At 46.3% G+C, this 27,920-nt stretch overlaps 1 protein-coding gene across 24 annotated transcripts in view; it reads right to left on the bottom strand.

Moving 5' to 3' along the window:
• The window catches only part of MTSS1 (MTSS I-BAR domain containing 1), a 161,519-nt gene that overhangs the window by 36,270 nt on the left and 97,329 nt on the right, over positions 1-27,920 (bottom strand). For all 24 annotated transcript variants that reach the window (XM_079984273.1, XM_079984264.1, XM_079984257.1 and 21 more), the window contains exons 4-6: positions 7,226-7,310; positions 6,376-6,467; positions 3,113-3,187 (exon numbers count right to left, since the gene is read on the bottom strand). In XM_079984273.1, coding sequence (XP_079840399.1) covers positions 3,113-3,187; positions 6,376-6,467; positions 7,226-7,310 — 252 coding nt within the window. The remainder of the gene's footprint in view (positions 1-3,112; positions 3,188-6,375; positions 6,468-7,225; positions 7,311-27,920) is intronic.

The raw sequence follows: 27,920 nt of genomic DNA on the forward strand, positions 1-27,920 counted from the left end.
TGGGACCAGTAGCCATGATCTCTGCCTCTTCTAAATCCAGCTTGCACTTCTGGGAGTTCTCGGTCCACATACTGCTTGAGCCTTCCTTGTAGAATTTTCTTGTGTGTGGACCACTGTATAAATCCCCCCCCCTTGCATATTTTCCATACACGTGGACGGACAAACAGAAGGGACAGATTTCCACTCTGAAGGAGCCACCGTGCGTGTACAGATATGCCAGACAAAGAGACTACAAGAAACAAGAGATAGCTGGACAAAGAAGAAAACGTAGTTTCCAAATTTTGGCAAGGTTACATCTCGATAGCACAAGACACGTGGCGTGTGGTCAGTAGACTAGGGGGACAAGGCTAGTACCCTACATGTATCCGGTAAATCAGAGTATTAACGCCTTGTGCTCCCTCCCAAAGCCCATCCCACCATCCTAAGGTCCACAGAATGGAAGATGGCTAGTTCCCCAAGGATGTGCTCTACGGGGAGCTGGCTCCAGGCCAGTTGGCACACCAACTCTGCACTACAAAGATGTCTGCAAACGGGACATGAAGGCTGGTGACATCAACCTCATCTTGTGGGAATCCCCTGCAGAAGACTGAAGGCCTGGAGACAGTCAGTCAGGTCTTGCTTCCATGACAGTGACCAGAGGAGGAATGACTGCTAGGATGGAGCGCAGAGAGAAGGAACACCACGATGGACCTACAGCAGAACACCTGGACTCCTTTGTTTGGCCCCATCCTCAACAAAAACATGTCTGTCCCATATCAGTCTCTACAGCCACAGCAGGTGCTGTAATCTTCCAACCATTTGACTTCACCCCCAAAGGCACACTCCTCTACTGTCTCCTGAGACAGACAAGGGGCCAACCTTGATGGCCAAGAGCAGCTATCCTGCTCTCAGTGCCACACACCAACCCTGGGGTGGACTTAGCATTTGAAAGAGACTGTTCAGAACAGTGTCTAAGCATGGGTAGGCAAACTAAGGCCCGGATCCAGCCCAATCGTCATCTAAATCCGGCCCACAGACAGTCCGGGAATCAGTGTGTTTTTACATGAGTAGAATGTGTCCTTTTATTTAAAATGCATCTCTGGGTTTATTTGTGGGGCCTGCCTGGTGTTTTTACAGGAGTAGAATGTGTGCTTTTATTTAAAATGCAACTCTGGGTTATTTGTGGGGCATAGGGATTCGTTCATCCCCCCCCCCCTTCAAAATATAGTCCGGTCCCCCACAAGGTCTGAGGGGCAGTGGACCGGCTCCCTGCTGAAAAAAGTTTGCTGACCCCTGGTCTAAGTGTTATGATAGTGATTCTCTTTTCTATTCCTGCTGTGTTTCCAGAATTGGCTGGGAGCGCAAGACATAGTAGGGCGACTGATTTTACAGGATGAAGGGGTCATGGTGTTGGACAGGTAGACACATACACACACACACACCCATAAACACATACTCGAACCAGAAGTCTGAACAAATATTGAAATTATTTCAGTGTGAAGGCCGATGCACTTATACAGTGATTAAAATGCATCAGCAGCTTACACTTACAGAAATGCATCGGTAGGAGGAAGTAGTCCTACCGCTTACCCAAACTTCCTCCTACTCAGCACAAATAAATGTGTATCACAACAGTCAACATGACAGCAGTTAAGTGTGCGAGTTATGGTGTTTAGGGATGGAATTCACAATGGCTGGGAACAGACAACATTTCCCAATTTACTTGCCATAAGGCAGCTCGCTTTCCAGTTAATTTCTGCAGTGTTATAATCCACTGAGCGCAATTCAGTGCACAGCCAATTTGATGGAAAGGAAAGCGTCCATTTTTAGAACCCTCTGGCACCCAGCAATTTTAATAGTTGCGACGAAAGCATTTCCGTAAGAGGTGCATGCGCATTCAGGAATGCAATGCTTCTGAAATGGAGGGCTGGGTCCCAAAGGTGTGTGCAAAACCAGCGGGTGGGTCCTGCTATTGCATATTCCATATGCGGGGCAAGCTGGTTCGGCATCAAACCATCTCCAACTGTGGCTCAGGGCCTCAACTGGGATAGCGGCCATGGAAGAGAGAGGTTGCAAGTCCTAGCAACCCCACACCGATAGGGAAGCTGTCCAGCAGAGCTGCCAAGTAAGGAGGGAAGCTTTTGAGCCTTGCTGTAAATTCTCCTGTGTGCCACTGTGGTCTGAAGAACAGAGAGGGCATAAGCAATACGCAGCAGGCTATACATGTTGTGTCCGCTTCAGGTTGTGTTTTTTCGGGTTGCAGACTGCCGAAACCAGGAAGTACTGGGTTTCGACAGTCGCGCATACGCAAAAGCGCTAAATTGTGCTTTGCGCATGCGCAGAAGCCCCCGAAATGCAACCCGCGCATGCGCAGATGCGAGTTGAAAATGCTGCAGGTTGCGAACGTGCATCCCGCACAGATCACATTTGCAACCTGAGCACCCACTGTATCTAGGTGCGAGGTCGAGATCACATTTAGACTATACATTTAAAGTGTATTTCTCACCCTGCACCTCAAGAATCCTGGTACTTGTAGTTCAAAGCACACAGCTACAATTCCCAGCACCATCAACAAACTACAGTTCCCATGATTCTGGGGGTGGGGGAGCCACATGCTTTAAATGTGTGTTAAATGTATGGGGTGGACGTGAGCCTAATAAGTTTAGAACGGGGTTCAGCTTCGTAAAAATTTATCCTGGGTGGATGGAGACTCTGATTGGGATTCGCCTATCCAGCCCCGTCAATGGAAGCCCTGCTTATGCAATGGGGCTTTGTCCCCCCACTCACACGGCACCCTTGAAATTGGCTTGGGGGGTGTGTGTCAGAAGAATCCCCCAGAACAGTGCAAAGGGGGAGGAGAGGGTGGGAGACTATTCCATCTTTCAAAATGACATGCTTGTGCAGATGAAATGGCCAGAAGACCACAAAGTTTTATTCCACCCTAAATTGGGGTTGTGTGTGTGTGTGTGTGTGTGTGTGTATGTGTGTTTGGCAAAAACAAATCAATACATCCAAATTATTATTTATGCACAGTCACAGAAACACAGCTTTTTGCTGCAATAAAAAAACAAACAGGAAATTCAGAGCAGCCACACACCCAAGCGAGTAAGGAAAACCTCAGGGAGAAATTTACCTTTCTTTGCTTTCTTCTGTAGTTTCAGTGTGTCTGAAGATTTCTTTTTAATCTCCTGGCGGGCTTTCTTGTATTCTAGAGAGAGAAAGCGGGAAACACAGTCTGAATATCAACACATTTGACATCTATGCTATGGCATGCTTTGTAAAAATAAATAAATAGATCTGGCTATGCCTGATGATGCTAGGAGTTCAGAGAATGGCATGCAGTGTTTGAGAAAGCAATTTAAGCTACTTTTCATCCTAATGCATTTCACTAATATTTAGCACAAAAGCAGTATGTAAAAGGGAAGGGAAGGAAAATATTAATATTATTTATTAAATTTGTATATTGCCCTTTAACCCAAAGATCCCAGGGCAGTTCACAACAGAAAAATACAAAATGAGAATACAAAATATGTAATAAAACAAAAACAAACCAATAACACCCCCCCCAAACACATTTAAAAGCCCACGTTAATCAGCCAAATGCCTGGTTAAAGAGGAAACATTTCATCTGGCGTCTAAAGGTGTGTAATGAAGGTCCAGGCAAGCCTTCCTGGGGAGAGTATTCCACAGATGGGGAGCCACTGCAGAGCAGGCCCCGTTCTTGTGTTGCTACCCTCCAGACCTCTCGTAAAGGAGAGACACAAAGAGGGGCCTCAGAAAATGATCTTGGGATCTGGGTAGGTTCATATGGAAAGAGGTGGTCCTTGAGGTACTGCAGTCCTGAGCCATTTAAGGCTTTATAATCGGGCCCGGAAATCAATTAGCAGCCAGTGCAGGTGAACCAGGATTGTCGTCACATGCTCAAACCGTCTTGCCCCAGTGAGTCACCTGGAGATGAGTGATGTCACAAGTAACCCAAAAGGGGCCTCAATATAAGCAAAGTACTCATTTGATTACTCGTGAGGAGGAGGTGGTGTGGGCTGAGTCAGAATCTGCTCGTAGCCCTACTTAACCTGCACCTCAAATGCCCTTCAACAGCCCCCTGCAGTTTAGAATGTAAAATATGCAACACAAGCATGGTTAAAACTGCAAAATTAGGGTCACTTGGAGGCGCATGCACAATATTTCTGACTTCCCTTTCTGTTGGCAGGATGGCAACATGTGGGGGACAGCTGGGAACATGTACGATCCTAGGCTCCTTTTCCCCCCCAATACCCCCTCACCTCCTCCCCCAAACCAGAGGCAGAATCTTAACCACCTTATGAGCTAGCATGGTTACTCCCTTCCCACTGAAGGCAACGGGAAAGAACAAAATAAAATAAAGGGGGGAGAACCACAGCTCCCAACTTTCTGGTTTTGTATGTTTTGTGCTATTTTATGCATTGTGACACTGTTATTTTTATTGATTATAGTTTAGTAATTCTTTATTGTAGTTTTCAAGTGTAAACTGTTTAATTATTATCTGCTGGCATTTCATTTTACTGCTTACTATTATATTCCAATGGGATTGTTTAATGTTGCTTTATTTTGCTATACAGTAAGTTGTTTATTTTGAAGCTATGCTTTTTTTACGACTTCTTTGTATTGGATCATACTGCTATTAGGTGGGCGAACTTTGCCATCTGTTTTGTTGGCAGCTTTGTAAACTGCCTTGTCCGTATAGCAATATAGAAAGGTGGTATACAAATGAAAATTAAATGCCCCGGCCAGCACAAGCTAGCAGGGATTAAGAAAAGGTAGCAGCTCCACCACTAAATCTACCTGCTCTGGCACTGCCTAACCACCCTTTCACCTGTCCTGCTTGAGCAGCAGCAATTGTTCAAAACAGCCAGACAGGATGTTCTTAGAGAGCATCAGGCTTTAGTGGTAACCTGTCTTTTATTATTATTTCATTTTATTTTAAGAAACAGCAGCTTCCTGTGGTTAAGACTACTACAAATGCATCATTCTGCAGTTAACAGGGCAGAACCACGGGTTCTAACCACTGGAACTTCGCCAAGTCCCAGATTCTGGTTGTACAGTCATACCTTGGGTTACAGACGCTTCAGGTTACATTTTTTTCAGGTTGTGGACTGCCAAAACCCGGAAGTACCGGAACGAGTTACTTCCAGGTTTCGGCGGTCGCGCATGCGCAGAAGCGCTAAATCACAATTGTGCATGCGCAGAAGCACCAAATCGCAACCCGCACATGCACAGACACGGGTTGTGAACGTGCATCCTGCACAGATCATGTTCGCAACCTGAGCATCCACTGTACTTTCTTCTCAGCACTTGAGGGTGCATTTAAAGGTAAAGGGGCCCTTGACCATTAGGTCCAGTCGTGGCCGACTCTGGGGTTGTGGCGCTCATCTTGCTTTATTGGCCGAGGGAGCCGGCGTACAGCTTCTGGGTCGATGTGGCCAGCATGACTAAGCTGCTTCTGGTGAACCAGAGCAGAGCAGCACACGGAACGCCGTTTACCTTCCCGCCGGAGTGGTACCTATTTATCTACTTGCACTTTGAGGTGCTTTCGAACTGCTAGGTTGGCAGGAGCTGCTACTGAGCAACGGGAGCTCACCCCGTCACGGGGATTCGAACCGCCAACCTTCTGATCTGCAAGTCCTAGGCTCTGTAGTTTAACCCACAGCGCCACCTGCGTCCCTTTCTGAGGGTGCATTTAAGCACACACAAAACATTAAAGCGGTTGCAAGCAATACTTAGCCTTATGGCCTGAAATCTCTGCATAAAATGAACACATCACTCTTTTTTTTAGAAGTGGTGGCTTCTATCAAATCTTCAGATGTGGATCCTGGTACCTCATTATCCATGGTTAAGAGACTGAGCACCAGGCGCAGAAGTGCGTGATCCTTCGCCTGAAGTCCTTTACAGCTTAGGAAAAAATGGCAAGCCACCTGCGTTACTTTAACAGCATTAAGTAACAGTATTAAGGCTACCCATGGCACCTACTCAAAACCAGGACTTGAAAGCCAACTCCATTAAACCATGGTTCCAAACCCATATTAAAAACGGAAACTGTGGTTAAACCTAACCATGTTTATAACACTGGTGCTAACATGACGCTTAATCGTGGTTGCAGAAGGAAAGGGGGGTTTGCTTAAGGGACGGAAGGAGATGCAGCAAAGGAGCGGGTGATTCTCACAGCCCATTCCTGATTTCTTAGCGCTGGCTCATGCATAACCCTGGTTGTACCTGCATCATCCCATAAGCGGCCATCGCCACCTCATGTGACCAGATTCTCGAAAACACAGCACAAAAAGTAAACATTTGCACAGTTATATTTTAAAACCTGTATTGTTCAGCCACATCTTGTCCATGGCTCCTTTTCCATATAACTACCTTTTGCATGGTCTTTATCCAGTTGATTGGCTACTTTCTTCCATTCTTCCATCTGCTCTTGAAGTGGGTTTATCAGACAGTCTATTAAAGCACTAATTTGGTTGAGAAAACACAAAGAGGAATCAAATCCTGCAAAGGGGGCAGGGGGAATCAACCTGAATCTACCCTAAGCCAGACCCACCGACTGCTCAGAAACCCCCTCAATATCTATGAGCTGCGCTAACCCATTCATAACATTATTTTGAAGTGTTCTCAACAGCCCATCACGTTAGGCTGTGCATTATTGCGTCCATACTGCAGGTGGCATGAGAAGTAGGGCTGGCCAAAGAGTGTCTAGATCAGAGGGGTTGGGCAGTGGGACTCTCCATTTCATAGCTAAATCTCCCGGCGCAACTGTAGCTCTCAGACTCCCTCGAGAGAGAGTTACCAGATACTGGAGAAGGCCCAATAAAATAGTTTGCTTTTGCAGCAATTTCCCAAGTTCTCAGCTTTGGAACCGATCCCCCTTTGGCGTCCCTCATTCACTGCTGAGTTACAGTTAATGCCATGACTAGGAATTCCTGGTGTGCAAAGAGGGTTGTGCCAGCAAGCCTCTGTTTTTTTTTTCTCTCAGGGTGGGCAGTAAACTCTTCCTCTCCCACAAAGCCCGGTTTGTTTGATGGGAGAAAAGGAAAGGGTGTTCCCAGCAACCGAAAGTCAGAGGTTAGCTGGAAGCCAGCCCCAGCAAACAACTTAATGTGGTCCTGAATGAAAGGGGTTGTGTAGCAATTACATCTTGACCAAAGTCCAGGAGCTAATAATGAAGGGCTCTTTCCGATCTGTGGCGGCTCACTGGCATGTGTTAACTCACCTTGAGAACTGCCTGAGTTTGGACTCTATGCTTCTGTGCCGCATGCACATTCTGGTCAGAGCAGAGCCAATTTCTCTTGTAGCACCTGAAAGAAAGCGGTCGTATTTAGAAAAACCTGGCAAGAAAGGTTTTCCACACACACACACACACACACACACACAGTATTCCCAAGTGGTGCATGGAAATAATAAAAGCAGTGGGTTTAACTCAGAATGGACCCACTGAAATTAATGGGCCTAATTTAGCCATGTTCATTCATTTCAATGGGTCTATTTTGAGTAAAACCACCCAGTATTTCAAACACAGATTAAACCAAGGCTAAAGGTCTTCACTGGGGCCTTTAAGGGTTCTAATGCCATCTGCGGTGCCTTGATACAAATTTCTGAACCATGCCTAGGAAATTGATTGTTATAATTTATTACATTTTTCCCCACCGATTTATGCAACAACAACAACAAAAGTCTCAAAGCAATTTAACAAAAATATAATACAAACGGACAAAATCAATTGAAAACCAGAATATTGCAATGTGCAATGCAAAGTTCCTAAAAGTTTACACCAACACCAAAGTAAAAAAAGAATGAAAGGCACAAGAAGATTCCTCAACAGTGGCTAGACCTGACTGCCAGTGTCTAAATCACCTGTGGGGAATCTTTGGGGGCCCCCCCCCGACATTGCCGAACTACCATCATTCCTGGCCGCTGGCCATGCTTGTTTGGGCTGATGGGAGCTGCAGTTCAGCACCCTATGGCAGGTTGGAGACTCCCTATACCCAGGGTAAATCATAGAATCGTAGACTTGGAAGGGACCCCGAGGGTCATCTAGTCCAACCCCCTGAAATGCAGGAATCTCAGCTAAAGCATCCATGACAGGTGGCCACCCAACCTCTGCTTAAAAACCTCCAAGGAAGGAGAGTCCACCACTTCCCAAGGGAGACCGTTCCACTGTCAAACAGCTCTTACTGTCAGAAAGTTTTTCCTGATGCTTACAGAATTGACAGCTCTGGGGCAAACTTGGGCAGAACTTACTCTTTCGTTTTTTAAAAAAATTATAGCCTGGCCCCTGGGGTGTCTGTTGTGCAGGGATGGTTTTAGTTTGACACAGGTGGCAGAAGCAATAAAAGAAATGAGAACCCATGAAATGATAAAATGACTAAAAGGAGTCATCAAGCTTTGCAAAAAGAGAGAGCAACTCATTCTTCAGAGACTCAATGGAAACAACCTGCCAGAACCAAGAGTGTTCCCTAAAATTAAAGGGAGAAATGAATAGCTAGGCAATACTCCCCAGGAAATGTGTTCCACAACTGTGACGCCGTATCAATAGCCTCAAAGAACTGAACCGCAAGCTATCAATTTATAAGGGTGCCCTCAATTGGCGGCTGTCATTCAGTGGTTGTCTAGGGTGAACAATAGCACACTGCTCTGCTTTTCAGCGCAAAGGAGAGAAACAAAGGAGGCTGGGAACACAGGCAACTTAGCTTGGACATTGTGTGATAAGGCTAGACACTCTAGATCTTGCGCAGGATCTTGCAAAAAAGAAAAAACAACAACACATATGCTAGCCTCTGACTTTGCGAACCCACACTAGTGCTTTTTCAACCAATACCAGGCAACTCACTTATCACCTCTCAGTAAAGACTAAAGCAGAGCAAAACCTTGCAAGAATAAATGGCAAAGCGTATTTTGGATTTGCCAGGGGTCAAAGGATAATGGATGCTCCAGCCCACTAGTAGATATTGTATCTCTGTTCAAAGGCAGAGATGTCCAATGTCAATTCCTGCTGCAGGGGAACTGCAAAAGGTTCCACACTAAGTGTTGGTTGCCAGAGATGCCCACCTCCACAGTGGTCCACTAATTTTGGCTAGCCGTGGCAACCAGTGATTTGTGGTTGGGAAGGAGGCACACAGGACTGCTTTCTTAGTCCCCACCAAAAAACCCGAGCCCTTGACAATTTTGTGACGCAGCCAAGTTCTGTACCACGAAACCTGCTAATCGGTTTCCACAGAACATTTGACTCCCCAGTAGATGGTGCTAACACAACTTGAGAGCCGCCTGGCTGGATCACAGTTGCAACTCATCAAACCCAACACTCTCGTTCCCGACAGTGAAACAGCCAGATGTCCTTGGGGAAAACTCAGGGAGCTATGAAGACGAGCCATTCCTTCTTGTCTGCCCTTCGCATCTGGTAATTAAGCAAAGCATTGCCTCTGAAGTTCGGAGATTCCATCAGCAGCTACTGTGGCCGGTGGTCATGGACCTAACCCTTTCCTCCATGAATTTGCCTTGTCCATTTTGGAAGCCAGCTATGCCAGGGACATAAGAAGAGCCACAGTACTGGATCAGAGCAAAGGCCTATTGAAGCCCAGCACCATACTCTCACGGGGCAAGCCAGATACCCATGGGAAGCCCATGAGCAAGACATGAGCACAGCCGTGCCATTGCAACCTGCAATGCCTAGCAACTGGGATTCAGAGGCATACGGGCCCAGATAGAGCGCTTGGGGGGCTACTGCATGTAATTCCGGGGTGGAAACCCAACTGGAGAAGTTCACATACCACAGATGAGACAAGGCACCTGATATAATACAGTGGTACCTCGGGTTAAGTACTTAATTCGTTCCGGAGGTCCATTCTTAACCTGAAACTGTTCTTAACCTGCAGCACCACTTTTGGTTATTGGGGCCTCCCGCTGCCGCCACGCCGCCGGAGCACAATTTCTGTTCTCATCCTGAAGCAAAGTTCTTAACCTGAAGCACTATTTCTGGGTTAGCAGAGTCTGTAACCTGAAGCGTATGTAACCCAAGGTACCACTGTATATTAAATGCTCTCATTCAATTTTAGGAACCCCAAAAAATATGACCAAAAAACCATGAGGTGTTTTCGAGGCTGCTGTGGTAAATGGGGATTCTGTGCGTGAGAGACACACACAAATAAAACAAGATAAAACAAAGTCACGGCCCGCTACCTGAATTCCACTCCTGACATAATTAATGCGCGGTGAGGTCATGCTTCTGGCATGAACACCAAGAAAAATAGGTGCTGGAACTCACAATGAAGTCGGGCAACTTGGGGCAGCCCAGAAAAGATGCTGGTTTAACAAGGGATTATTGAATATTGCTTTATTTGATTTAAGTTGTTTTAAAGTTATGCCTTTATTATGACTTTTTTTTTTTATCGGGTCAGATTGCTATTAGTTGCGTGGTCTTTGCTGTCTATTCTGTTGTTTCCTCAGCTTGTAAAACGCCTTGCATATAGTCATATACAAAGGTGGTATACAAATTAAAAGTGAAATGAAATGAAACCGCGCCGTGTTCACTGCTGAAAACTATGGCAAACTGTCTCCCTAGCTGGTTCGGGGGTCACCCCTGGTTCTGGTGCAGGTCAAATAAATGTGTCCCCGCCTCCCTCGTCCCCTTAGATTCAGGCAGATGGCTAGGGCAACTCGCAGGGGTCCTCGTGCAAACATGTATGTGTGTAATGGTAGAGACTTGGCTGGAAAGCTTAAAGCCCATTGCCACTACACGAGAGAGAATGAAGAAAAGGAAATACGATTGGCTCCACCCATTTACTTGACCAATGGCGGCTAGGAGGCGTCGTAGACCTAAAAAAGTGTAGACTCGCACACGGTGGCCAACCTTCCATTTTGACTCAAAATGTTCATTTTGGCCTTCTCAGAAGTACGTAAAGGTCAGAAGTGAGCAGGGGGAGCACCAGCCTGCAATGGCGCCCATCTGAGAGGTGCCAGAAAAGTGCGCTCTGGGTGGGGGAAAAGGGGCCGGCTCCAGATCGATTATTTTCCATTTAAAAAAGGACCAGCGTGGCTTAATCCAGGACACAAGACTCTGGGAAGCGTCAGAGGCAAAACTCATTTGAGGGGGAGCAGCTTTGCCCTTCTACAGCCTCCTCCGCATTCGGGAGGTTGCTGCCATCTTGAAACACAGCGGGGCATTAATGGGCACACAGGCAGGCAACCCACTGAAGGGGGGAAGCAGTGCTTGTATGTGCTCACCCTGAATAGCCTGTTCCAAATGAGCAGGCATCTGCCGCAGCTCAAAACACGGGGGCCGGAAGGAGGGGAAAGCCTAATTCTTTTGTCAAGCACCTAATTAAGACGCTGGAGGAGGAGGAGTAGGAAGGAGGAGACACGCACAAATAACAATCTTAACGTGATTTCAAGTTAAGTGTCCGAAGAGAGGGAAAGGGGTTAGAGCTTGGCTGCCTTGTCCATTGGAGGACTGCAAGTATGGAGCTGTGGCAAAACTGGGAGAGGAGGTGGCATGGAGAGCTGTGGACAGACCCTACATCTGTGGGCGTCCAGATGTTGTTGGGACTCCTCCCATCAATTCCAGCTGGCATAGCCAAAGCTCTGAGATTATAAAAGTTCTAGTCCAGCAACACTTGAAGGGCCGGGTAATAGTAGCATGAAATAATCAACCTAGCCGTTGAGGCTTCCTTCCAAAGGATCTTGGGGACTGTAGGTTTGCTAAGGGTGTTGGGAACTGTAGCCCTGGGAAGAGCCTCCGAACAACTCCCAGCACCCTTAACGAAGCACAATTCCCAAGATTCTTTGGGGAAAGCCATTTACTGTTACAGTGGTGCAAGGGCGATTGATCAATGCAGGATGTGGATTTGACTTATTGCAGCCCAGAAGAAAGTGAGGCTATGGATGCAGAGAAGCAGCTCGCAGAAAGGAGACAGGAGGACAGGCAGGTAATCTGGCTGACCAGCAACAAGAGAGTCTATGGAGCAACAGAGACGGAGCTTGGCTTTTGCACTGGTATACTCAAGCCTGCCCAGCAAGTATTTTACACAGGGAGAAGCTATAGGCTGCCAGCACCAGGGGCGGGCGAAACCATCCTGAGACTAGGTAGTGCAAAACATCTCTTCCTTTCCTGACTCTGCAGTCTTTTCCCATCACCAGGGTCAGAACTACACAGTGCAAGAAGGTCTTGGTGTTGGTACAAAGTCAGACCATTGGTATTGTCTACACTGGTATTGTCGGGACGCGGGTGGCGCTGTGGGTAAAACCTCAGCGCCTAGGACTTGCCGATCGCATGGTCGGCGGTTCGAATCCCCGCGGCGGGGTGCGCTCCCGTCGTTCGGTCCCAGCGCCTGCCAACCTAGCAGTTCGAAAGCACCTCCGGGTGCAAGTACATAAATAGGGACCGCTTACCAGCGGGAAGGTAAACGGCGTTCCGTGTGCTGCGCTGGCTCGCCAAATGCAGCTTGTCACGCTGGCCACGTGACCCGGAAGTGTCTGCGGACAGCGCTGGTTCCCAGCCTATAGAGTGAGATGAGCGCACAACCCTAGAGTCTGGCAAGACTGGCCCGTACGGGCAGAGGTACCTTTACCTTTTACACTGGTATTGGTAGTGTCTACAACGACAGTTAGCAGCTCACCGGGGCTTCAGACAGGTTTGTCTCCCAACCCTACCTGGAGAACTCAGAGAGTGACTTTCTATATGCAGAGCAGATGCATATAGAAAGCATTAGGACCCACGTACCTATGGGACCGCCTCTCCTGGTATGCCCCGCGGAGGACCTTAAGGTCCACAAATGACAACATTTTGGAGGTCCCAGGTCACAAGGTGGTTAGATTGGTCGTAACTAGAGCCAGGGCCTTTTCAGTACTGGCCCCAACTTGGTGGAACGCTCTGTCACAAGACTTGACATATTTCCGCAGGGACTGCAAGACAGAGCTGTTCTGCCTGGCCAGTGGTTTGGACTCAAGTCTGACCCTTATGTTTTCCCTCCCCTTAGGGTTTTGATCTATGGGCTACTTTTAAAATGAGGCTGCATTTTAAATTGCATTTTAACCTGTATTTTAAATTGGTGGGTTTTTTCTATTATGATTTTACTGTAATTTTACTCGTGTTAGCCGCCCTGAGCCCAGCTCTGGCTGGGAAGAGCGGGGTATAAATAAAATTTATTATTATTATTATTATTATTATTATTATTATTAGGACCCACAAGCCCGGCAAGGACTCAGAAACAGGACTGTATTCTTGCTTACATCTCTCTTTCTCTTACATCTCTCTCTCTTTCTCTTACATCTCTCTCTCTTTCTCTTGCACACTGCTGCCTGTTTTCTGGCAAAGTAGACTGAAGGCAGAATTATGCCTTGGCCTATCATGTGACACAAGCAGCACTGAGCACACGGGAGGACTTGATTTGTGCCACTCTTGCCAAGACAGTTGGACACCACTGCTCTAACAAGCCTCTCTTTCGGACCCCCATTTGTTTCCTGCAGAAGGAAGCAGACAGACCATCTCAAGGCAGACAGATTAGATTCAAGCTGCACGTCCTTCCCCATCTATCTGTGTCCTGGGCAACGGGGCAGGTGTGCGTTCGCAAGGCCTTCTGCAATTATCTTCCTTGAAAACAGAACACAGCCAGTCCTTTATCTTTCCTATTACAACGCCGTCATGGCACCACGAAGAAAACACAGCTAAACAAACGGCACGCTCGTTTAGGGAGCAACTTCAAGGCACTTCAAGAGACTCAAGCACCCTGCAGGAAAACGGGACTCTTCTCTTTCTCATATTCAGGACAAGATCCTAGACATTTTTCAGTCGTGCATCTTCCTATCCTTGCTGGCTTCCCATAGGTATCGGGTCAGCCACAGTGAGGCCTTTGGCCAGATCCAGCAGGATAATCTGACATTCCAGAGATCAGCAGAATGACGATTTTTTTTATATAACGCATGACGTACATAAAGTTTTATAGTTGAGTTGGAAGAATCCCAGCAAACTGGTTGACCAGGCTACTAAACATCTGATGTGAGCACCATACCATCGAAACTGATCCTGCACTACTTTTGGCTTGACCGCTGAATACAGGCCACCAGCCATTTTGAAGAACCACCATAAAATGCAGAATCCACTGCTTTTCACTGCCTGCATGCAACTGAAAAGATGCAGGGAAGAGGCACCTGGCCAGGCCTAAATACTTGATTCATGGGGTGCGTTGCAAGTTGTGCAGATGTGCGTACTTCCCCCCCTTTTTTAAACAAATATCAATAGACATGGGTTCATGTTATTTGCTACTGGATCCTAGAATCGGGAAGGGGAAGAGCCATGATTTTAGCGGCTGAGTCCATTACAGTGGTACCTCGGGTTACATACGCTTCCGGTTACATACGCTTCAGGTTACAGACTACGTTAACCCAGAAATATTACCTCAGGTTAAGAACTTTGCTTCAGGATGAGAACAGAAATCACACGGCAGCAGGAGGCCACATTAGCTAAAGTGGTGCTTCAGGTTAAGAACAGTTTCAGGTTAAGAACCGTCCTCCGGGACGAATTAGGTACTTAATCCGAGGTACCACTGTATTTGTATGCAGCAGGGTCCGTGGTCCAATCTCTGGCATTTCCAGAGTTAAATGGCCAGGAGTTTTCCCACTTTGCTGCTCTGGATACCTTAAGATTAGAAAAACAGAATCATAGAATTGTAGAGTTGGAAGGGACCCTGAGGATCATCGACTCCAACCTCCTGCAATGCAGGAGGATGCAGCTGTCCCAGACGGGGGATCGAACCTGCAACCTTGGCATTATCAGCACTGCGCTCTAACCAACTGAGCTATCTGGGCCTAAACCCTTACCACAAGGGCCAGCAATACAAGTCCACACCTCAGGAGGACGCATCTACCTCATACTCTCCATGCATTCCTCCATCCACCTCAAGTACTGTCCTACTAGATCAGGTGACTAGATCTGACCCAGGATCCTGTTCCCACAGTGGCCAACCAGGTGCCCCAGGGAAGCCTGCAATGCGCATGGCAGCATTCTCCTTATCCGCGATTCCCAGCAAATAGCGTTCAGAGACATACTGCCTCCAACAGGCAAGGCTGAACACAGCCGTCATGGCTAGTAGCTATTGATGGCTTTGCCCTCTGTGAATTTGCCCAGCTCCCTTTTAAAGTCATCAAAGGTGGTGGCCAACCATCAGCGAGTGCCACAGTTTAACTACAGAGAAAAATACAAAACCATATACAAAGCCGCAGAGACTTGCAAACTACCCAACCTAAGATGAACTTATAATGTCTGATTTCAATGGATTTTTCAAGTGCTTAACTCAGTCTTTTGTTTTCTTTATCTTTTTAGGCAAGTTCATGAAGATACCAACAAAAGGTAAGTTTGGTGTTGTTCACAATACTGAGAGATGCTAGTGAAGTTGTAGATGGATGTTAATGAAGTTGCAGACAAGAGGGTGCCGGCGTTTTGCGCCTGTTTCGCCCTGGCAGTCCAAGTAATCAAGAGGCCGCTGTTCGCCCCCGATGGGGCCTTTTCATAGAATCATAGAATCATAGAGTTGGAAGAGACCACAAGGGCCATCGAGTCCAACCCCCTGCCAAGCAGGAAACACCATCAGAGCACTCCTGACATATGGTTGCCAAGCCTCTGCTTAAAGACCTCCAAAGAAGGAGACTCCACCACACTCCTTGGCAGCAAATTCCACTGTTGAACAGCTCTTACTGTCAGGAAGTTCTTCCTAATGTTTAGGTGGAATCTTCTTTCTTGTAGCTTGGAACCATTGCTCCGTGTCCGCTTCTCTGGAGCAGCAGAAAACAACCTTTCTCCCTCCTCTATGTGACATCCTTTTATATATTTGAACATGGCTATCATATCATCCCTTAACCTCCTCTTCTCCAGGCTAAACATGCCCAGCTAAACATGCAGGTAGCACACTCCTCAGGTAGTTTTCCGGGCTTCTTCAGTGGTCTAATCTCAAAGCCTTGCTACGTATATTGATACTCAATTTCATAGAGAATAGTATTTCTTGGCTTAAGCTTAAGAAACTGATTTGCTTATTCTCCCCAGGTTCTGTGAGAGAAGGAGCAACAGTTGTTTTCCTCCTCCTTCCCTGCCTCCACCTTCCAAGCCAAGGAACGAAAATGTGCGCAACAGATGGAAAGAATAAAAAGGAGGCAGACAATACAGATAAATACCATCTGAAGACATGCAGACATGGGGGGGAGGGGATTATGCTGGACACCAGCTGCCTCCCCTTGCACTTACAATATTACTTGACTCCCAAAAATATTCTAGACTCTTGACATTTCTGTTTTTGAGGGTGCAATACAAGAATTTTGTTTTATCTCACCCACCTTCCATGTGCTATCTTTCTCCCTACATTTATCTAAGTGCAAAGGAGAGGACTTTTGCTCTTAAATTGCTCTTATTATTATGATTCATATTTATTAAATTTGTATACCGCTCTTCCTCTGTAGATATCAGGGTATCTTCAGCTAGGATGGCCCAGCTATCGAAATAAATTGTTCCATTAACAACGCATGCTTACTGCTTTACTTTATGCTGCTTAATTGCCCGAATCTTTAAGGTGCATGCCTCCTAACACTTACAGAAAGGACGCAGTGGATAGAGTCAATTAAAATTTATCACAAAAGCAGAGAATTTCTTTAAGACGCCTGCTGAAATAGAAAGACATTTTGTCAAGCACCATTTTTTAGCACGTTAACCCAATTACAGAAATCACATTGTATTTGACAGGGCCCCTCCCCCTTTGCAGTAGCACAGATTTCCTCTCACGTCTACTACAATGGAGAATTAAGTGTAATATATTCCGTGGCATACAAAAGCAAATTGCAGTGTAGTGTGGAAGATGGAATATAAGACACAGATCAGGGAGGCATACAGACAACTCACAATAATGCAAGAACAGACCTGCTAGGTCAGGCCAATGGCCTATTTTGCCCAGAATCCTGTTCTCACAGCAGCCAACGTGATGCCTCTGGACCAGCCTGCAAACAGCACCTGAGAGCAATCTCCCCGTGCAGCCATTTCCAGGAACTGGCATTCAAATGCAAGCAGTCTTACCTCGATGGCTCATGATTGCACCAAATTAAGCTCACATGGAAAAATAACCTCACTGTTTCAAGATTCCGCAAGGGCTAGTGAGCAAGGACTGGGTACCAACCAGACTCCAGTAGCATGGAAAGAAAGGTATGTTTGATTTGTAAAGGTAAAGGGACCCCTGACCATTAGGTCCAGTCGTGACCGACTCTGGGGTTGCGGCGCTCATCTCGCTCTATTGGCTGAGCAAGGGAGCCGGCGTACAGCTTCTGGGTCATGTGGCCAACATGACTAAACCACTTCTGGAGAACCAGAGCAGTGCACAGAAACGCTGTTTACCTTCCCGCCGGAGTGGTACCTATTTATCTACTCGCACTCTGACGTGCTTTCGAACTGCTAGGTTGGCAGGAGCAGGAACCGAGCGACGGGAGCTCACCCTGTCGCAGGGATTCGAACCGCCGACCTTCTGATCAGCAAGTCCTAGGCTTTGTGGTTTAACCCACAGCAACACCCATGTCCCCATGGAACGCAGTAGCATGGAAAGAAAGGTATGTTTGATTTCTAGGCCACCCTTTATGGCTGCAGCTCTCTAACTAAGAATCTAGATTGTAGCTGCACAGTGCCTGTCTGCCGCAGCATCTACTCAGACCCGAGTTGGAGAGGGAGGCATTCTAAAAGCAGCGCTAGCTGTTTCAACAAATGCTGAAAGGCAAAATTGTCCTATGCAAGGTCATTATTAGCCGACTCTTTGTCCGTTGGCCATGGAAGGAAACATCAACCCATGCTCGCTGCAGCCAGGCTGAACATCAACTTTACTAATTTTGTTACAGCATTGCCCATCCTTCCCCCTCGCCCCCACCCCCAGAGGAGCAGCTGGGTCCCTAAGCCTCATAAGCCCAAGAATTTGGTACACGTCTGACATCAATGGGAAAGCAGCAAGAGGCCACCTGTTGCAAAAAAAGAAAAGAAAACAAGGACGGGGGGCAAGCATTTGCTGAAAACAACACACACACACACACACCCAAAACTCTGCAGAAAATAAGCAAACATATATTTACTACTTGGGTCAACTATTGAAGCCCCCTAGAAAAATCCCATCAGAGATTTATTGACACTTATAGCCTTTAAGATGACGTTTTCTGTCTCCAGAATTAGGCTGGTGGATACATGGAATGAATTGTAAGAAGCCTAGTACAGTGGTACCTTGGGTTACAGAAGCTTCAGGTTACAGACGCTTCAGGTTACAAACTCCACTAACCCAGAAATAGTACCTCGGGTTAAGAACTTTGCTTCAGGATGAGGACAGAAATTGTGCGGCAGCAGTGCAGCGGGAGGCCCCATTAGCTAAACTGGTACCTCAGGTTAAGAACAGTTTCAGGTCAAGAACGGACCTCCAGAACGAATTAAGTTCTTAACCCGAGGTACCACTGTAAGCTGCCTTACAGCAAGTCGGAACTTCAGTTCATCTAGCTGGTCTCCAAGGCTGCTGACAAAGGATGTTCCCAGCCAGTGTTAGAAAACTCAGAAATGGCACCAAATGGCTCCTTAAACCAAGGTTACAGTCAACAAAACAGAATGCCTAGTTGCCATTTTTGAACAAGACGGCTCTAAAGTCATATTTTACAAATGGTGGATTGACTGTGACTGATTCTCAGTTAAACATCTGGCTAGGTCAGATGACAACCTTGAGCCAGGTTAAGAACTTTGAGAACCTAAAGAAGAAAAGTCACTTGATCCAGGGACAGTCCACATATATATTTGGCCTATTCTGACCTCTTTTTTCTTAATGGTGACTGCTTCTGCTCAGGCTGCACAGAAAAAGCAATTTGGTTCCTGAAATTCAGCCCAATGGTGCAAATAAAATTTAGCTGATAGAATTCTACAGGATGGGGGATTGGTGGCCCTGTGTACGTCACCTTGAACTCTATCATGGGAAGCAGGGTGCTAATAAATTATACCGCGGGTGGCGCTGTGCAGGAATGTGGGTGGTGCTGTGGGTTAAACCACAGAGCCTAGGACTTGCCGATCAGAAGGTCGGCGGTTCGAATCCCCGTGACAGGGTGAGCTCTTGTTGCTCAGTCCCTGCTCCTGCCAACCTAGCAGTTCGAAAGCACATCAAAGTGCAAGTAGATAAATAGGTACCACTCTGGCAGGAAGGTAAATGGCGTTTCCATGCGCTGCTCTGGTTCGCCAGAAGCAGCTTAGTCATGCTGGCCACATGACCCAGAAGCTGTACGCCGGCTCCCTCGGCCAATAAAGCGAGATGAGCGCCGCAACCCCAGAGTCGGCCACGACTGGACCTAATGGTCAGGGGTCCCTTTACCTTTACCTATGTGCAATTCACAGCTTTATTTGTACAAACAGTGCAGGTTAATGTTTCAGTGAGACTATAGCAGGCTGGTTCTCAGCTAACCATGGTTTCCCAATCGGCAGCCAGCCTCGGAAACACATGCACCTTCCTTGCACCTGCAGTTATGCAGTTGGTAAGAGCCAACCTTAACTGCTAAGCCCACCTCCGAACAGCAAATTCAGATGCCATTATTTTTCTGAGCGACACAACAGTGGTTAACCACAGTCAACGGGTGTTAAATTTGTACCAGTGAACAGCTTGGGACCACTGTTAAGGGGAAGCGAGTGAGCTAAATTCATCACAGGAAAATGTTAAACACACAACAACGCAGACACCTCCAGTCGCTTGCTATTTCTGCTCAACGGACCTCATCAACCATTTTATTAAAAAAACATTTTTTTTATTTTTTGCCGGGGAAAGCACAGCTGGTTTTATGGCCTATTGCTGTTAAATTGTCTATTAATAAGACAAACAGGAAATCATCAGGTTAGGGCTAAGGGGCTTTTGACCTTGACACTAAGGTCTCAGCTACAGACACTCGGAATATAGATTACAGCTTTAGAGGAAACTGCTCTGGAAGATTCACCTGCTGTTTGAAATTAATTAACTATTCCCAAAGGGAACTCTTTGATTTGCTGCTACAGTGCCAGGTTGCCACACTAACAATGGGCTTGCTTATATTAAGATGCCTGGCCCCCCACCCCATTTTTCTATCTGCTCTGTGCATGCAGGAATCCTCCAATTTGACCCAGCCTCCTTCATGAGAAGTCAAGTTGTGGATTGCTTTAAATGGCTTTTAATGTGGTGACCTGCCCTGGGACTTTAACAGTGAAGGGCAGATAATAAATAAGATGCTCTCCAATTTCCCCACCACTTGGAAATTCCTGATGGTCTTACTGATTTTTCTGCCTGCTATAGAAACTGCAATTCCACAGAATTCATTGTACTGCAATAAACATACAACATAAGAAACAAAAGAAGCAATAAAAATACAGTTTTGTAAAACCCCATGTGAATATTCAACGTGATAAATGTGGCATTGCCCATCTTCAACCACAAATCCACAGACACAGCATGGACCACCTAAACGAAGCTCGTGGACCACTGATGGTCCACGGACCACAATCTGTGAACTCTTTTCCTAGATGGCTGTGTGCATATTACAATGAAATACACTGAGAATAATGGCGCATCAGACAAGTAACTATTTACCTAGATTCTTGGAAGTTTCAGTTGACATTTATCAAGGGTTGAAGGGCACTGGAAAATCTTTTAAGCACAGCCCTAGCTCCCTTTCGCCGTAGTTTAATATCCTTGTCCCCCAGAATTAAGGCAAGTTAAATAACATTCATGGAACCACCTCCACTCTTTACCAGTGCACCTGACGTGGCCACTTCCCATCATATTCTTAGAGCAGCATTTTATTAATACCACATGTTCAGACAGAAGAGAGTACGTGGAACGTCTATGCCAAGCCGACAAAATTCTGTCTGCTTGGAAACGTGCCATTTCTAGAGCATCTCTCAAGAACTGGGTCAGACCTTTATCAAGGCTGATTTCTGGACTGGGTCCAATCAGGTACACTTGTGGGTGTAGCACCTTTATATTTTAAATTATTTTAAGGCAGAAAGCTATTTGTCGCTCATATTCTGTCTAACATGCCTAAGACATAGGTGATTACAGTGGTACCTCAGGTTAAGTACTTAATTCGTTCCAGAGGTCCGTTCTTAACCTGAAACTGTTCTTAACCTGAAGCACCACTTCAGCTAATGGGGCCTCCTGCTGTCGCCCCGCCGCCGGAGCACAATTTCTATTCTCATCCTGAAGCAAAGTTCTTAACCCGAGGTACTATTTCTGGGTTAGTCGAGTCTGTAACCTGAAGTGTATGTAACCTGAAGCGTCTGTAACCTGAGGTACCACTGTACATTGAAATAAAAAGCCTTCGGCAGGGGATGGCAATCTAGAGTCATTGTGAGCCACTGGTCAGGACTTTGCTTCTAGACAGGTAAGGAACACTGTTAAAAGCCTAATTCAGGCATGGGGAAACTGTGGCTCTCTAGCTGTTGCTGGACTACAATTCCCATCATCTTTGACTACTGGTCATGCTGAAGGGGCCTGCTGTAAACTTCTGAAGCGCCACATGTCCCCCATATCTGACCTACCTGCCTACTCAGGTCTTGTCTGGTGTTTAAGAGAGTTGTCCTGTTCAGCTGCTGAATGCATTGGGGCTTTTTTTATTATGCATTTGTCATTTCCTGCTTTTGTAATATTTTACGATACTTGTAAACAGCTTAAGAGGGTCCCATCCCCCCCGAAAATGTTAAGTGATATATACAGGTTCTCTAAATAAATATTAAAAAAATAAACAAAGACATATGGGAGAGGAAGGGTGAATGGCAAGGAATAAATGCGTTCATTATTATTTTTACAGCACACTGTGCGCTCAGGAAAAAGTCCTATACACTTTAATAAGCATGTATACAGTGGATGCTCGGGTTGCGAATGTGATCTGTGTGGGATGCACGTTGAGAACCTGCAGCGTTCGCAACCCGCATCTGCGCACGCACAGGTTGAGATTCAGTGCATGCGCAAAGTGCCATTTAGCGCTTCAGTGCATGCGCGACCGCCGAAACCCAGAAGAAGAAGAGAAGAAGAGTTTGGATTTGATATCCCGCCTTTCACTCCCCTTCAGGAGTCTCAAAGCGGCTAACATTCTCCTTTTCCCTTCCTCCCCGACAACAAACACTCTGTGAGGTGAGTGGGGCTGAGAGACTTCAAAGAAGTGTGACTGGCCCAAGGTCACCCAGCAGCTGCATGTGGAGGAGCGGAGACGCGAACCTGGTTCCCCAGATTACGTGACTACCGCTCTTAACCACTACACCAAAAGTAACCCGTTCCGGCACTTCCAGGTTTCGGCGGTCTGCAACCCAAAAAAACACAACCTGAAGCGTCTGTAACCCGAGGTAGGACTGTATTTTTGAATGAGCTGAACATACATTTCCGGTCCAATCCTAAGCATGATCACTCAGAAATGTCCCGCTGTGTTTAATGGGGCTTCTCCCAATTAACTGCACAGGATTACAGAATTATAACACCACTGTGGCATCAATGACATCTTCCCAGTGCTCAAGATTTTGTCTTACGAATCAGCAGAGAGCTGAACGCAGAGGCACATTCTTAACAAAATAATTGGTGCACTCAATCCATCCATCTGTTGTTTAATACAGCACTAAAACTGCAGCAAACTGTACACGTTAAAACAAACGACTCAATTACAAAGGAAAGACGGTCCCTTAAAAACTACAGCAAAAGATAAAATAACCAACGGAGGCACCCGTTTTACAGTGCGAGAAAGCCTGCTTGATTAAGCATTTTAATCTCATTGTACTGCCCCTTCAAGAAATATTTGTGGAGATGTTATGATGCGCTGCAGCAAAGGCAAGATGGCACAACGGCAGCAAAGTTTTCCCCCAGGCACCTAGGCAAGAACATCACGTTTTAGGAGCCTTAATCACCACCCCTTGGTCAGTTGCTCGAGGTTCCATTAATTTTCCAACCTCTGCTGTGGCAGGAAGGTATTTGGAAACATCCTTCAGTGCCAAAATGCAAAGGCTAAAACTATTTGTGGACAGGGAGCCTAGCTTATAACCAAGTCGTATCAGCCAGGCCTGCACTGGCTGGCAGCTGCTCTCCAAGGTTTCAGACAGGAAGGAGTCTGCCTTCACTCTACCTAGAGATGCTGGGGACTGATCCAGGAACCTTTTGCATGGGAAGCATGTGCTCTAACAGAGGGCTGCACACAGGATGACAAGGGGGTTGGACTAGACTCTATGATTCTAGCAGCCTCTGTGATGGCAATATTGCAGTCCTAGCCATAAGCTGCAGGTGGTGGTATCTGACTGGCCTCAGCCCACCATGAGTGAAAAGTTCTGCCCATTTCGATATTGTGATGTGGGCGAGAGAGTTCTCTAGAAAGAGGAAGCTGGTCTTGAACCACCTCCATCAAACTGAGCAGAAACCCTGTCCTTGAACTAGGGAGAAAATGTGTTACGGATCAGACATGGTTTTGAGGAGCCCTCAGCTATTCCCTTCTCATTCTGTCCTCCCTGGCCATGACTGCCTTTCCATCTCGCCAAACAGCAGATGCCAGACTGGCGCTGCCCACAAGCCCTTTCGCCTTGGAGGGCAGGCAGCTTGCGATCCCAGGACCTTGCATGACGACATGTGCTCCAAATCAACGCTTGGATTTATTCCTCGAGTGATTAAATGCAAATTGCTCCCTACCGAAAGCAACATCAAGAGGGTATGTCAACTGTTTACACGGCATGCAGTCTCCGAGACTGACTCTTAATCCCGTCCATGGCAAGTTATTAAAAGGAACAGCCAAACTTGCAACGTTCTCAGAGAGCCAACTTTGAGCTGACTCAACACCAGGGCGGTGACATCAAAGGAAACCTCCAGGACTTACCCATTCACTGACCCACATTTGTTAAAAAAATAAGCTCCTTTGTTTACAGAAGGAAGCATTTCCTTTGGCAACCCCTCCAAGGACCAGAAAATACCATACTATTTTCTTGGAACATCCTATACTTATGGAGAATAACACACTAACGCTGGCCGAGAAAGAATGACCTAAACCAGTAGGCATCTCCAATATATATATATATTTAAAGTACTGTCTGCACAGAGCCAAAGGGGAGCATTCTCCATCTCAGGATACTGCCACCATGCACACTTGAGAAAGAGAGCCACAGGGTAATATATCTTGCTCTGCCGAAGCACACAAGCAAATCCTCAAAGGTTATCACATTTGTGCCAAATTAAAATACACAGCCATACAAGAGCAAAGCTGGAACACTGTGATAGCTGGGCTTGCAGCAGAGGTAGGATAGCCTATCAGATGCCTTTGGTTTAGCAAATTACGGGTTGAAAGCAGGGTATGGTCAGCGGGTCTCTCTTTATTAAAACTAAATTTGCTCAGAGATAGTTCCTTGATACAGAGTGTTATAAACAGGAAAGTTTCCAGAGCCTGCGAAAGGTGAATTCTTGCTACGTGGAGAGAAAATGGTATGTGAACGTGTGAAAGAAAAAGAAAATGATTTTTGGGGCAGATGCAGTTAGCTGAAGGCTGAAGACACCCTCTGAAGGTATATCTCTTATGGGGATCTACCTAGTGGATGTGCCATACTGTTTGACTCTATCTATGCTCCACCTGTAGACTTGTAAATAAAGCATTTCAACGGAGTAACCTTAAAGAGTAGCACAAGAAGTCTATTTGCACCTTCCTTCGTACAGTGCTATTGCTCCAACCATCTTATTTGCATGCACCTTGGGATGCCTTTAGAGGCAAAACAATGGGACTCCAGCAATTTTCATAACAATGACCTTTGAAATGTTTTTAACTGCGAACCCGCTATAGGTGGCAGAAAGCGGAAGACAGAGCAGCAGGTGACTTGCCTCACTCTGAGTCACTGCATCATCGTCAAAGGACGGTAATTCAATTAGATGCTTTTAGCATCCTCCCATTTTGTTTACTGCGACCACACTCCCGCTGACTGCAGTCTCATTTCACCTTGCAAAGCTTAGCAGGGTCAGGCCGGATCAGGGTGAGACGGGAGACTTTGTCTGAAGAAGACCTGGGAGGCAGCGGACAGTTCCGTAAGTGATAAACGGGGGCTAAGTCAAACTGTGCTCCGTTCACAGTTTGGGGAAGAAGAAAAGGGGAGTGATTCTCTCTACCGTGACGCAGCCTCGAGGCCTGAAAAGCAATGCAAAGGACGGAAGAAGAAAAAACCCAGATCCTGAGCATCTTTGGGTTCAAGGAATTTCTCTGGATTTTTTTTTATTTTTTTATTTTTTTTACAGAGGAAGGAACATGAACAGCTTTGGGTCCAGGGGGTGGGGGCTCTATTCTTGCAATATCTAAAGTCCACCCAGCAGTTTCGTCAGAAGGGTGATTAATTTCCTGCCCAGGAATTGCTGCAGCACCAACTTGTCAAAACAGCTGCTTCCCAACCCAACAGAAGCCTTTCACAATTCAACCAGGAAAGACTATACACGTAACCCCAGACGCTTCCTCCTCTTTGTCCAAGCAGCCTAAAAGGTCAGCAGGAAGCAACACCAGATATCTCCGACACCCCACCCCACCCAAAAAAGATAAAGCTGAAGTAGTCGAGAACAGGACTCAGGCAACTGAAAAAAACAATGCTTGCTTCTCTTTGTCTATTCCTGCTCAAAACAGCAGAATGTCTTGCTCTGGCCCCATTCAGAGGAACCCTGGGACCCCTTGGGAACCTATCCTGAATTCCGCTCATGAAAACATGACTTAACGTGTGCTTATCCAGAAGCTATTCTGCTCACCACTACTGTGCAATTCACAGGAAGAATACCCACAATGGTGAGGTCTGAGAGGTCTGGCTAATGTCATAGAATCATAGAGTTGGAAGAGACCACAAGGGCATCGAGTCCAACCCCCTGCCAAGCAGGAAACACCATCAGAGCATTCCTGACATATGGTTGTCAAGCCTCTGCTTAAAGACCTCCAAAGAAGAAGACTCCACCACACTCCTTGGCAGCAAATTCCACTGTCGAACAGCTCTTACGGTCAGGAAGTTCTTCCTAATGTTTAGGTGGAATCTTTTTTCTTGTAGTTTGGATCCACTGCTCCGTGTCCGCTTCTCTGGAGCAGCAGAAAACAACCTTTCTCCCTCCTCTATGTGACATCCTTTTATATATTTGAACATGGCTATCATATCACCCCTTAACCTCCTCTTCTCCAGGCTAAACATGCCCAGCTCCCTTAGCCGTTCCTCATAAGGCATCGTTTCCAGGCCTTTGACCATTTTGGTTGCCCTCCTCTGGACACGTTCCAGTTTGTCCGTGTCCTTCTTGAACTGTGGTGCCCAGAACTGGACACAGTACTCCAGGTGAGGTCTGACCAGAGCAGAATACAGTGGCACTATTACTTCCCTTGATCTAGATGCTATACTCCTATTGATGCAGCCCAGAATTGCACTGGCTTTTTTAGCTGCCGCGTCACAGCTAAAAACATCTGTCCTGCTGTGAAACATCTGTGTGCCCTAAAATATGCCTCCCAAATCTCCTACAATGCAATATAGATAGGTCAATGCGGAAAGAGTTCCTTTGAGGGACAAGAGTGGAACGCCACTGCTCTACTGTATACACTTTCACGGCCAAGATCCCAAGAAAAAGATGAGGCTTCTTCTTAGATAGCTCAGTTAGTACAGCAGGAGACTCTTAATTTCAGGGACATGGGTTTGAGCAACACATTGGGCACAATATTCCTGCACTGCAAGAGGTTGGTCAAGACGAACTCTGTGGTCCCTTCCAATTCTACAGTTCTATGATTCTATGCCAAGTTAGACCATCTTGGTCCATCTAGTTCCCGTGGTTCTCCAACTTGGGTCTCCAGCTGCTGCTGTTGGACTACAACTCCCACCCTCCCTGACCACTGGTCTTGCTAGCTATGGCTTATGGGAGCTGTAGTCTTAACAACAGCTGGAGACCCAAGTTTGAGAAACACGAAACTAGTTTGTTACAGTACTGCCAATAGTGACTGCAAGGTTTTGGGCAAGGATCTTTCTCAGCCCTTCCTTGAGATGTTGGGGAGCAATCCTGGGACCCTGTGCATGCAAAGGATATTCCCTAAAACTGAGCTAAGGTCATTCCTTGCCTTGGAGAAGACAAGCCGTGACTCTAACATTGAAGTCAACCGAGGACTTGGCTGTGCGTGAGCAGTCATTCTCAGTAGTAGCACAGCTGATGCCCCAGGAGGATTTGAGGAGAGGATATTAAGGAGTCAGGTTTCTGTTTGTGATTAGAACACCTGGAAACAAGTTTCTTTCCCTACCAGTACAAAGTTTCATGGACAAACACACCTGTTCTCTCCCAGTCCATTCACAAATCTTGGAACGACAGGAAGAGGCCATGACAGACAAATCACAGCAACTCTTTGGAAGCCTCCATCTGATATATAATAAACCAGGGAATATTTTTCAGCCTAGGATACTCTATCATCCTGCCTCCTAAGAAGTAAAAAAGACAGGCCTGAACACACTTCACCAACGAACAGTGTTTACCTTCTATGCAGGTATGTCTAATTGAATTGCCAATAAAACAACAAAAGTAGAAGCCACTATATTTTATTATTACCAGAACCTCCCAGAGGTAGAACCAGACATTATGAAAGACGGGCAGTTCTGTGTCTAGTTCTCCAACTCCCCCTTCCTAATGTAATTTTATTATTATATTATGAATTGAATTTATCAGCCACCTTATGCCCCAGTCTCTGGGTGACATGCAATATAAATTGTAAAGCATCCATCATAATAAGAAACAGCTATAACAAAACCAATTGCAGCAAGCCAGACAAAATTTAAAAGGCTAGCAAGTTTCATTCCCTGTCGATCAGAAACGTAGGTAAATTATGTTTAAAGCATGAGCTAAGATGCTAAGATTATTTTTTTAAAAAAAAAAGAAAGTCTGGGGGAAGGAGGAGGTTTTCACAACTTGGAT

Source organism: Podarcis cretensis (genome assembly GCF_951804945.1).
Source record: "Podarcis cretensis genome assembly, chromosome: 7".
Taxonomy (NCBI): domain Eukaryota; kingdom Metazoa; phylum Chordata; class Lepidosauria; order Squamata; family Lacertidae; genus Podarcis; species Podarcis cretensis.